At 42.8% G+C, this 12,649-nt stretch overlaps 1 protein-coding gene across 12 annotated transcripts in view; it reads right to left on the bottom strand.

Annotated features, from left to right (window-relative positions):
- Positions 1-12,649, bottom strand: part of ADGRF5 (adhesion G protein-coupled receptor F5) — a 102,192-nt gene that overhangs the window by 25,949 nt on the left and 63,594 nt on the right. For 6 of the 12 annotated variants that reach the window (XM_072832745.1, XM_072832752.1, XM_072832746.1 and 3 more), the window contains 6 exons: positions 11,744-11,920; positions 11,503-11,609; positions 9,970-10,028; positions 8,972-9,114; positions 5,099-5,320; positions 3,709-3,912 (listed from right to left, as the gene is read on the bottom strand). In XM_072832745.1, coding sequence (XP_072688846.1) covers positions 3,709-3,912; positions 5,099-5,320; positions 8,972-9,114; positions 9,970-10,028; positions 11,503-11,609; positions 11,744-11,920 — 912 coding nt within the window. Of the gene's footprint in view, positions 1-3,708; positions 3,913-5,098; positions 5,321-8,971; positions 9,115-9,969; positions 10,029-11,502; positions 11,613-11,743; positions 11,921-12,649 lie in introns of all 12 variants that reach the window. The other 6 variants (XM_072832743.1, XM_072832742.1, XM_072832750.1 and 3 more) reach the window with 1 other exon arrangement.

The raw sequence follows: 12,649 nt of genomic DNA, 5'->3' as shown, positions 1-12,649 counted from the left end.
AGAGTAATTGGCTCAAGTTCTCTCTTTTTCTCTTATCCAATTCCGTGGGCATTCCCACAAGTAGAGGAATCACTATATAAAATCAAATTTATCCATGGCTCATTCGGAACACATAGAGAAACATGGAGGGGGAGAAAGAGCAAGGCTGGGGCGGGGCATGCCTCGCTACTGTCAGGGAGAGATCCTGGGCAGTGCACAGAAAGTCTCAGTGTCTCCTGTGTAAAATGAAGAACTGGACTAAATGCGTGGTCCTCACTCCCCTTTGCCCAATAAAATCTACAGTGAAATTTAAGAAGCTATACCACTGCCTGTGATGTGGGGACAAAGGCAAAATAAATGCAGATAAAGTTCGGTTGCCTTATAACCTGCAGCACACTGGCAAATACTTAAGCCAGGCAAAGCTTCCTGCAGGAAGCTCCCAATCTTAATGTTAATGCCTTGCCGGAGGAAAAAACAACCTTAGCCTGACAATAGTCAGGGCTTCAGGATCCTGTAAGTCTTCTTCAACATATGAAAATCTTTTTTTGGAAACTTCCTTCGTCTTTATGTTCCCCAACTCCAAAGTATACAACCAATTGCTCCTCACAACCCCAGTGCATCAATTCCTTCCCATGGGTCCTGTCCCTCTGCTTTAATAAAACCACCTTTTAGCACCAAAAATGGCTCAAGAATTCTTTCTTGGCCATTGGCTCATGGACCCCACATCAAACCACATCACCTGGACCCCAAACCCAGAGATCCTGGCATGGTTTCTCTGGGGTAGAGCCCTGGCAGCCGGACTGTTTCACAAACCTCTGGGGTGACCCTCACGTGCAGCTCGGTTGGAGAACACTGCCTCTGGCGTCCTCAGATGCCATGTACCACTTCCAGCTGCTTCTCTCTTTAGGGCTCACTTCAAACCCTGAAGCCAGCTGGCCTCTAGACTAGGCACTTCATCAAGTGTCTTGAAAGCCACAGACTGATTTCTACTCAGTAAAGAAAAACAGCCATTCTCCCTTCATTATATCTTACCGATGCCCTGTTTGGCAGCAGAAAAACCAAACCAAACCAAACCAAGCCCAAACCATTTGAGACAGCATGCAAGCACACCCGATAATATATGCTTAAACATTTCAATGGGGCAATCAGGAAGAAAAGATGCAAGTAAGGGGACTGTGGAGTTTAAAGTTGTTCCTTTCATGTCCTGCAATGTCACAGCCACGAGGGAGCCGGCACCCTCTTGTCACGATTCAGTTGTTTTATGAACACTCCACGTGATAATGGGCCACAGGAGTATGGTAGGCAGGGCCACGAGGAAGTTTATGAACTCATCTGGGAACTGCTCTAACTTGTGGGCAAGGAGGGGATTAAGGCTCCATTATTTTTTCTCATCCCACCGTATAACAGCTACAGTCAGATTACAAACTCTGTTGCTCTTCATTTCCCACAATTAATCAATCCTTTTCCACGCAGGCAAAGCCAGAGACCCCACACAGTCAGGCTAGATGCTGCAATAATAATAGAAACTATTACCATCTCTATCATTACTAGTGGTAGTAGTGGTATTGATACTATTACTTCTGTACCATTATCATTTGTATCATTAGTTGCTGCCCAATGAGTCAAAAAGGAAGCCCCTTCCTATTCAAAAAAGACCACCCTCTTTACGCTAGAAATTCTATCACTTGCTGATTATTTTCTGTCTTATCCCTTGTGTGTGTGTGTGTGTGTGTGTGTGTGTGTGTTTTAAAAGATTTTATTTATTTATATGAGAGAGAGAGCATGAGCAGGAATGAGGGGCAGAGGGAGAGGGAGAAGCAGACTCCTGGCCCAGCAGGGAGCCCAACAAAGGGCTCAATTGGAGGACCCCAGGATCATGACATGAGCCGAAGGCAGATGCTTAATGGACTGAACCACCTGGGTGCCCCTCCTTTGTGTTTTGAAAATGAAATGCTTCTGAGATGAAGTGGTACATTGAGTTCCTTATGCTTTGGAGTGAATTATTTTGCTAGACTGTCTCCTATTGATCCCAGAAAAATGGGTGCTAAAGAACTGGTGGAATTGGAGAGAGAGAGAGAGAGAATGAGAGCGAGAGAGAGCGCTTCAGAGCAGGGGAGCTGCAAGGGGAGGAGGAAGGCAAGGTGCCCAGGGCAGAGGCTAAGCTCATCAGAGAAGGACAGTGCAGGTCCCCGGGAGGCCAGCCCTTTGGCAGGAAATCCATTGTTCCGCCTGTGCTTCGGCTGCACTGGGCATTAGAAATGTCTGAGCACTGGTGGCCACAGCGAGGTCCCTGAGCATCTGTTCTGCAGACTTCCTGGCTCCTCTGCCAGAGGGCAAGGTTTTCACCTCTCAGAGCTGAACGCTTATTAAGTCAGAACCAAGGGACTCTGCAAGGTCTTTCTCCCATCTGGCAGCTCCTCCAAGGTGCCTACACCTCCTCTTCCTGAAAAATCAAGGAAGTGACTAAATGTATCATGTGCCAACAGTTACCAGATGCCTTTCCCATTCTTCGGAGTATTTAAAGTAAAATACTAAAGCAGCAGGTGGGATGTGCTTTGCGAATAGATGGGCTCAGGATAAGTTGCATGTAAACGAATCACTATTTTATTTTTTTACAACTTAATGGAGTCTGATAGCATGGCAAAGACTTTGTAAAAGAAAACCTTACCACACTGATGTATTTCATGGGAAAAGCCACATTTCACTTTAAAGATATTTTAGTGTAAAGATGAACACATAAAACTGTCATTTCTTAAGGAAGGATCGGGTCGTGTTACATGAAATTTCTAGACAAAAAAAGTCTTCTGCTTCAGAACAAGCTGCCAGATCAGCTTGCTCCAGCACTGGTTCATCAGGCACGGCTAAAATAGTTTTGCCAAGGCAAACACTGGTCTTGTGAAATAAGACCTGAGGTGAGTCTTCTTTTTTCTTACTTTCCTTATTGTGACAACCTTGGATAAGTCAATGTAGACCTCAAGTTCCTTATTTGCAAACTGGAGGCCAAAAAATGCGAGCTTCAAACTTGTGATCAAGGTTCAATGTGCTCAAAAGTGATAACACATTTTTAAAACATTGGTCAATCATAAACCATTACACAAAACAGAGTCAGTATCGCTCTTTTAATTTATTATCATCATCATTCATCAGCGTAAACTGGAGGGTAGAGAATTTCCAGTAATATCTCAGATCTAAAAGGAAGCCAAGCAGGATCAGAAATTGACATGGAACATTTGAGAGATGAACAGGTCTACACAGAGAGGTAAAAACAAACAAACCAGAGATAGAGAATTGGGTAATACAGAAGGATGTGGGACAGAGCCCGAGACGTGAGAAGGACAGACATCAAGAGAAGAGATACAGAAAAGTTCCAAGTCTGACTGCGAAACAAAGCCAATGGCCTCATCCTTAGCCCTTTGCTGAAGATGAAGAGGGAAGGAGGATGGGGGCAAGGTTTTCTACAGGCAGGAGATACTGTGGACCTAAGTCATCAGGTCTTCTCAGCTAGGAACTTGTCTACAATCCAAGCATGACGTTTGTATGCACATATTTTTGGAATGTTGTTTGAGAATAGCGAAGCTGGAGCTGGCATCAAGCCTAGTAACATTTTTACAGACTAAAGTTTGGGAAAAAACAGCCATCTGACATTTCCTCTCCCATCTAGTGCATCTCCCATTTTTACTTGGCCAAGGGGCACAAATGTATATGCAAAAGGCCATCTGACATTCTTACCTGGAATGTTTATTTTCCCCTCCTGCTTCCATTCTATTGTGCTCCAGTTAGCATTAATCTCACTGCAGCAGTTCAAAGATATAGGATTGTTGTCGCACGTCACCTTCATTTCTTCAGTTGCCAGAATTCGGATGGGCGTGACATCTATTTTTTTTCTGGACTCATATTCAAAAATATCTAATGTCAGCTTGCAAATATATTCACCTGCATAGAATAAACAAATGAATTTGTTTAAAAAGATTTATATATTTATTTGAGATGGTGAGAGGGTGGGGTTTGGGGGGACAAAGGGAGAGGGAAACAAAATCTCTAGCAGACTTGCACTGAACACAGAGCCCGACTTGGGCCTCAATCTCAAGACCCAGAGATAACAACCCGAGCTGAAACCAAGAGTTGATGCTCAACCGATTGCATTAGCCAGGCGCCCCTAGAAATGCATTTTTTTATTGCTACGTATATAGATTTCCTTAGACGAATGATAGCCTCATCTCATGTGTCATGTCAGGACTTCACGAAGCATTGTTTTCAAAAGCATCCAAGACTTGCTCTAAGAAAACCCTAAAGAAACATTCAAGAAGTGCAGAAGGTCAATGCAGATCATTTCTGATGGCACAAATTAATGAGGAGAGAGATGTTCTAAGGAAGGAGCAGAAATCTCAGTCTTTGCTAATAAGAAAAAAGGCATGGGGATGGAAGAGGTAGAAAGGAAAAATTGGAAAGCCTTGGAGACCTAGAAGATCGTGGATGATTTTGGCATCTATGTAACTCTGCGGCAAAATCAGAATCAACAAAGATGTAACAGGACCCATGTGTCCGCAACCCAGCTTCTCAGTCAGGGAAAAAGAGATGCCCCTGTTGACATCTGGGTTACAATGGGATTATTAAATTCTAGAGTTCAGGTTTAAAACTTCTGCTTTTAAGTTTGGGGTGGGTGTTGGGGAAGGAGAGCGGGAGGTGGGAGGGTTTACAATGGAATCCAAGAAAAGTGGCCAGAGGGTGAAGGATACATTCACTCCCCCGAGGAGGATGGTAGTTTCACAGGAGTATACCTAGGACAAAACCCATTAAACTGTACCTTTTAAATACGTACAGCTTATTATATGTCAATTCGATCTCAACAAAACTGTTTACAATTTTATAAGGATTAAGAACAAAAGCCAGCTTTTTGTCTCAGTTTTCAACTCATAAGCCCTTGGTAAATGTGGAAATCTGTTTCTGTCTGCAAGGCTAGCTTTGCTTACTCATATGTCATGGAATTCATTTTTAATTTCGGAAAGTTGAGCGTGGTGACTTCTCTTCAAAGAGGAAAACACTATATGTGTCTTCCGTGGTTTGCTTCTTTACGAGCTCTTTATCCCTTTCCCGCACCAGTCATTGGCTGGAAGCCCACCTGCATCCCGCTGGGTGATGTTGTAAATCGTGAGGCGGGAGACTGAGGTCATGTTGTTCAGCACGGTGGTGTAAACCGAGAATCTGCTGCTGTTCTGGATGTCAGAGTGCCTTTCAACATGGTGCCAGGACACGTTAGAGGACAAAACGTCGGTTTCACACATCATGTTTACCGTATCCCCTTCAAAAATGATTTCTGGTATGATGGTGAACTTAGTTTCATCTGAAAACCCAAAGAAAAGATATTAAAATCCCAGTGCAAATGAATGGAATTGATACAACCCAGCAGACACCACCACTACACAGGGCTGTGGTGCTGTCTAGAAGGAGGCAATACATCTCCCTCATTCCAACCCTGGATCTCTTGTGTCTGAGGCCCAAAGAGTTACCACCTGCCAGATACCAGGGATTGGCATCCAGTGTGGAGTCTGGGCACACTCAGTTGCCTTCATTGGGAGTAATGGGGATTCCAAAGCTAATTGCGATATTTCATATAGTCTGGTAGAAAATGCTCATTGGCTTATAAAAAAGCCACACCAGCTCATTTAAACCTCAAGTTTCTTTGCCACTGACTCAATGATATCAACTACTTCCTGTTGATAACAGGTTATCTTATAACACTGAAAGCTCGGTCCTATGTCTCTGATGCATTATAAATGGGGAGAAAATAATTTCTTGTAATAAAGTCTGTTAAGAATTAAGAGTTTTTTAAAAAGACTTCATACCCATGGGCCGTTAAGAAGGAGAACTTTATAGACACACAGGCCCAGATTTGAATCCTGGTTCTGCGCCACACATCTAGGGAATTTACTTAGCCTCTCTAGGCCTCAGCTTTCTTGTCTGGAAAACAGGAGTATTGAGAGCTATGGGGAAGTGATTTGGGTGAAGAGTAGCTTTTATTCTTTTCATAGTAAAAATCTGGAGAACCATGGCATTAAGTCATTTCACAAAGAGAAATAAAGCACATTTGCTATTTGTGTGTGTGTGTGTGTGTGTGTGTGTGTCTGTGTGTTTATGGTTGTCCTTTGCTTACACAATATGTGGGGTTTTTTCCCCTTTAAGCTGTGTTTCTCATTCTACATCTTTCATGAATTCCACATATTGAGGAAATCAGAGGCACTGGATAAGGAAGTTCTGTTAGAGCTGTTGTACATGGGTTTCATGCTCAGGCCAGACCCTTTCCATATTGTCAACATGGGACCATGACACCATAAAATTAATTTGGGGAGCTATGATGTTCTAGTCAAAATATCAAGGGGTCTAAATATCTCATCACTTTTTTAAGGCTCCTATATAAAAGAAGATCTTACAATATCACACCCAACAAGGCCTCCTGTGAGCAAGGTAGCAAATAGACACAGAAGTCATATAGACTTATGTTACTTACTAGGTGTTGTTGAGAAAATTATTTACCCTCTCCTTTAAAATGGAGATCACAGAACCCATTTCACAGGATATGAAAGGACACAATTTGTGTGAAACAGGGGACTTAATAAGAAAAGATACAATAACAATGTGTCTCTTTTCATCATCACAGTGGCTAACAATAACAACTAGTATGACTGCCGGTATCATGTGGTTATATGGAAGTGACCATGAATTTATTAGCAGTGATTAAAGAAAGGGACATTCTGGTTAAGCGCCCCTGCTAATTAATCAAACAATTATTTTAAGGATGAGTATACGACCAAATAAATGGAAATGTTTGAAACATTGTCCTGTACCCTCGGTATTTCATAAAGACTTAAAATAACTTTCGGATATGAGCTCAGTCATTTAGCTTTTTTTTCTTTCTTGTTCTCTTCTTCTCTGCTGCCCCCAAATATAATTATAATTAAAACAAAGTAAAACCAAACAAAACCCAGTCTTTTGACCTTTTGGATATTTATACTCTAGGTAAATAGCACCAATGCTATGGAGAGCAGGATGATGTGGGAGCAATCCTGTGGAAATGCACATGACCTACGTTCATGTTGATGAACGTTTAGGCTGTGCACATCACAGAATCATTCCAGTCTTCCAAGGAGAACAGAGATGGATACATTCTGCAGGAATGGTGGTGAGTGTCATCCACAATGACTCCACTGCTCTGTGGAAAATAAGGCCACAAACTCCAAAGCACTTTTGTGAACTGTACTGTTAGCACCATGTTTCTGGACCGACAATAAGCCACTAATCAGTCACACTGCCAGATACTTACTCTTTTAAAAGGTTGACTATCCTCAACACAACTGAAATTTGGCGGAAGGAGTAATCATAATTGAAGCTTACCAATGCTTGATTCTGATGGTCACCCATGCCCTCAGGGTCATAAATATAAGGAATTCTTCAGGGCAGAACATGTGTTGGTTGGGGGGTTGCGTTAGGGGTCAGGAGATGGGGGGCATCACTGGAAGCCTTCCATAGGAGCTCATACTCTTAGGCTACTTACTCCCCTTCCTTTAATTTACCTGTTTTCTTTCTTTTTTTAAATTTTTTTTATTTATTTATGATAGTCACAGAGAAATAGAGAGAGGCAGAGACATAGGCAGAGGGAGAAGCAGGCTCCATGCCAGGAGCCCGACGTGGGATTCGATCCCAGGTCTCCAGGATTGCGCCCTGGGCCAAAGACAGGCGCTGAACCGCTGAGCCACCCAGAGATCCCTAATTTACCTGTTTTCACCTGTGTTGTTGCTATCTTATGTATTCTGAATTTTTATTTTGCTTTTCTTCTTGCTTGTGTTGTAGTACTTTCTTACAATTATGTATCTTTCAATATTTTGTTTTTAAAAATGATCTGGTGTCTAACAATACCAGAGAATGTAAAGACAAAATTTATGAAGCTGTTGTGAGGATGGATGGCCTAATCCCTGAGAAGGGGTGCCCTTTCTCCCAGATGTGCCTACGACAGTCCTTTCAGAGACCTCCCTGATGGGGGACAGTGTCACCCTAAAGAGGAATCACCTTGAGTCTGGAACCATGGACCCAAATTAGCTAGAATATCCATGAGCAAATTCTTACTTGCCAAATCTAGGCCCAGCTGGCTTTCTTTTCTATTTCCCAAGTAACAATAGGTCCATCCACCTAATAACACAACAGAATACAACTCTGTAGCCATTTGTAAAATGGAGGCATACATCTAACACCCCCATTTTTTTTTATCATTGCTCTATGTGTTCCAAAGCAGGGGTTCTCAAATTTTCCTATGCATCAGAATCACCTGGAGGGCTTGTTAAAAACACCATTGCCCTGGTTGGTCTGGGGTGGCCCTAAGAGTTTGTATTTCTTTTTTAAAGATTGTATTTATTTATTTGAGAGAGAGAGAAAGCATAAGCAGGGGGAGCAGAAGGCAGAGGAGAAGGAGAAGCAGGCTCCCTGCTGAACAGGGACCTGCACCAAAGGCAGATGCTTAACTGACTGAGCCACCTGGCACCACCAAAATTTGTATTTCTAACAAGTTCCCAGGTGGTGCTGATGCTGCTGGTCTGGGGGCCACACTTTGAGAACTACTGCTCTAAAATAACAGTGTCAGTTGTTTCATATCTGTGCATTTTGTAATATCCCAACCCCCACCACACTGTTAGTTTTTGGATGTTTGGGGCCTTCTAATTTTTTTTAAAAAATCCATAAACCCAGATGGCTCTGTGACCCTCTTATAAAATCTCTCTACCCTGCAACCACCCTTCCAATTGCAATGATATTAGCCTGGTTAGGAGTCTCTGCGACCACGCCTCAGATGGGGAGGTGGAACATAAACCTCTGTGCCAGGAACCAGAGTCTCTGTCCATGGAGGACATTAAAATGGAATTTCCTAGTTTCAAGCCTAATGATAAATACCATTACTATATCTAAATGGGATCCATGTATAGAAAAGACATGGAGATGTCCTACTTACTGCTAGTAACGGCTTGAAAGGAACTGTAGTCCATTCTGTAGGTCTGATTCAGGTTCTGCATCACTTGCTCATTTGCTTTATGCATCAATTGAGGTGATGGTGTTGTAGTCTTCACCTCATATGTCACAACCACACTTCCGGGCCTGGATGGAGACCACTCAGTTCAGTAAGGTGGGTAACTGACCTGGAAGAGTCTAGATTCTCAAGGTTTATTTGCAATGGACAAACAAAATGGCAGGAATAGCCTGGGTACTTTTATCTTCAAAGGTTCATTCAAGTCAACCTGTTATTAAGCTCTAGTTGAAAGCCTGAGGCAGGACTTGCACACTCAAATGTACGCAGACAGGTAACACAAATGAACAAAACAGTCAGACGGGAATGAGTGAAGTGAGTCACAGAAGTTGGCCCTAGGATGGCAGGCACAACGCAGATACTGCTGTCACATGGGCATGCTGGCCCAGGGCACCAGATAGGTTGACTGTCAAGGGAAGCCAAAATCCTGAATGTTTCTGTGAACATTGTTTATCTTGAAAATTGGCAACTAACTCCCTAAAACATTGTGCTAACCTGCTTAGGACCACCATGGTGGCCAATTCCAGGGGAAGCCAAGAACACAGCAGCGTGCAACAGGGTGCTTGTGGCTGGTGGACAACTTTTCTTGAATAAAGGCATCATGCATGGGAAATATTTCATTTTATATTTTGGAGCTCTCTAGACTGCAAATTTTTCCCATATCTGTCTGTAAAATTCTTGCATGCACAGAATAAACACAGGGCTTTTGCTCATTTTCCATGGAAGTAGATACATATGTAAGAAGCAAGTTTCTGTTCTCAGCATTGCTTCTGTCTTTAAGCCCCCAGTAACCTGTATTATCATCACCTCTACCAAAGTAGTCCTGTTGAGGGTCTTACATGATGCCCCTTTAATAGGCTTTTTCTCCTTCACTAACATATTGGTCTCTGCCATTGGGTAGAAATGATCTGATTACAGCTTCTTACCTGAACCCTGTCACAGTCACCAATTTGAAGCCTGGTAAAGTACTGTAACCTTTCCAGAACTGGAAAACAAAGTAAGACAAGTGTCATTGTATCAAGGTCCAGTGAGAGATAAGTCAAAAAATTTAAAACAGAGTAAGAAACACATATTCTTTACCACCCCAGGTAAAATTTTTTCCTCTATTTTTTATTAATGCTGGCATCAGCAGATCCTTGAAGAGGTAATTCCTATCTACCTATATCAGGCTGGGTCCTCCAAAAAGTAAGCACCAGATGAAATGTGCGGGGAGTTTTACCCAGGGAAATGCCTAGCAGAGAAAATGGGGAGGTTTCTTTGAATACCAACTCACAGGAGACTCCTTTTAATTCAAGTCACATTTGTAGGCAGATGTTATATGCAAAGCACTGTGCGTGCAGGGCACTGTGCCAGGTACGTGGAGGGGTGGGATCTGAAGATTAATATGACACTCTCTCTTTCCACAAAGGTATATAATTGATTGATGTGTGTGTGTGTGTGTGTGTGTAAGCTTCTCACGCTGTGCAGAACTATTACATGCCAGATATGCAAATCAAGTGCCCAGGAGCTCTTCAGCACTTTGGCATGGCACCCATGGAAAATGAAGATAATTTCTGTGGTATAAAAGGGTAAGCAGGGCAGCCCTGGTGGCTCAGCGGTGTAGCGCCGCCTTCAGCCCAGGGCCTGATCCTGGAGACCCGGGATCGAGTCCCACGTCGGGCTCCCTGCATGGAGCTTGCTTCTCCCTCTGCCTGTGTCTCTGCCTCTCTCTCTCTCTGTGTCTCTCATGAATAAATAAATAAAATCTTTTAAAAAATAAATAAATAAAAGGGTAAGCAGAGGCACTCCTGGCCTGAGGAAGGGGCTTGGCTGCCCAGAGAATTAACGGAAGTCAATATCTCAGCCTACTTGTAATAATTTGTAGCACACCAATTGGGAAGCTGTATTGAAGTTAATTCAAGCAAAGCATTTAGGCTCAGATGAATTAATCCAATGTAAAGCACTTAGAATAGTGTCTGGCACACAGCTAACATTCAGGGAATATTCTCTATTTTTATATGAGTAAATTTAAATCTGTCTTAAGTGAGAATGCCTCCATATCTCTAATATAGAATGGTCTGAAACCCGCAGTACTAGCTTTAGGCTGATCTGCCCAAAAGATGTTAGGGGCTTCATCCAGGGGGTGTGTGAAGACAAATAGAAATGTACCATCAGGCACTTCTAGACCAGGTTCTTGTATCTCTGAATAAGATTCAGTGAATTGATGCCACCAAATCTCAGAATCAATTCTACCCTGGGAAGAAGTTCCACCTACAGGTCATGATGATGTCAAATCATCCCCTGAACGTTATTTGATTTGAGCACTTCTTAATCCATTATCCCAGATGTTATAGGAATAATTTCAATGTCCATATTCATAAATTCTGACAGATTCAAGCAAATCATCCACTGTAAATGCAACAGATTCAGTTCAATCCAAACAGCTGGTTGGTTAAGGGGTTCCCAGGGCTAAAACCTACCGCTGTTTCCAGGTCAGTCTTGTAGGACCTATAGAGAGCAGAGGAAGAATTCTTGAGGTCCTCTTGAAAGCCCACATTGAGTCTGACTGACATTCTTAAAGTAACATCTGCTGAAAAAACGCAGGGCAATATTTCAAAATCTCGTGTTAGCATGTGAATACACACAGGACGGAGAAACATTTGCTTGAGTTGGTATCAAATGGCAAATCAGCAAAGAAACATTTAATGAACAGTTGCTTACCTCCCTGGAGCTGGCAAAAAGGTCCCTTGGGAGGTAGTCCTTTCAGGCAACTGCAACGATGCCCTGCAAGGGAGCTGTCATGCTCTTGACAAGTGGGATTGTGGAGGCACTTCTCCTGAGGCCACCTATAGCCCGTCTCACAGGAGCACCAGATTTCATTTCCAGCAGGTCTGCAGACTAGCATTAGCCAGAACGGTGAGGAGAGAGAGGATGGTCACCACCTTTATATTTATAGATAAGTATTTATACTTGTAGAATATCCTGACTTGACTCCATATTGCCTTCTGGGAAGTTCAAGAGTATTACATGAGATTCATGTGATTCCCATTATGCATCACCATGTAAAGGATGACTGCTCTGACTACCTCAGGGGATGATGCCTACAATGATAACATGAAAAACATATTCCTGGACATACAGTGTATGGTAGCCAGTTTCAAGGATGGGCCCTGACCATCCTATTTCTGAATACTGACACCTTTTTGTAACTCCTTCTCATACTGTACTAGGTTAGGTCTGTGTGTCCACAGAATATGGTGGAAATGATGATATATCATTTCTGATATTATGATGTAAAAGACACTGTGGCTTTCCTCTGTGATCTCTCTCTCTCTCCCCCTCTCTCTCATCACTTGCTATGGGGTAGCCAGCTGCCCAATTGCATGAGGACATGTCATGGAGAGGCTGACCTTGTGAGGTACAAAAGCCTCCTGCCAACAACCACATAAATGGGCTTCAAAGTGGATTTCCAGCCAGAGTTGAGCCTTCAGAGGACTGCTACTCTGGTTGACAGCTTGACTACAACCTCATACAATCTGAGCCAGAGCCACCCAGCTAAGGTCCTCCTGAATTCCTGGCCCTCATAAACCGTATGATACAGTAAATGTTTGTTGTTTTAAGATGCTA

This window comes from Canis lupus, chromosome 7, assembly GCF_048164855.1.
Source record: "Canis lupus baileyi chromosome 7, mCanLup2.hap1, whole genome shotgun sequence".
Lineage (NCBI taxonomy): Eukaryota > Metazoa > Chordata > Mammalia > Carnivora > Canidae > Canis > Canis lupus.
The sequence above is the reverse complement of the archived record's forward strand: the minus strand, read 5'-3'. Positions and strand labels throughout refer to the sequence as shown.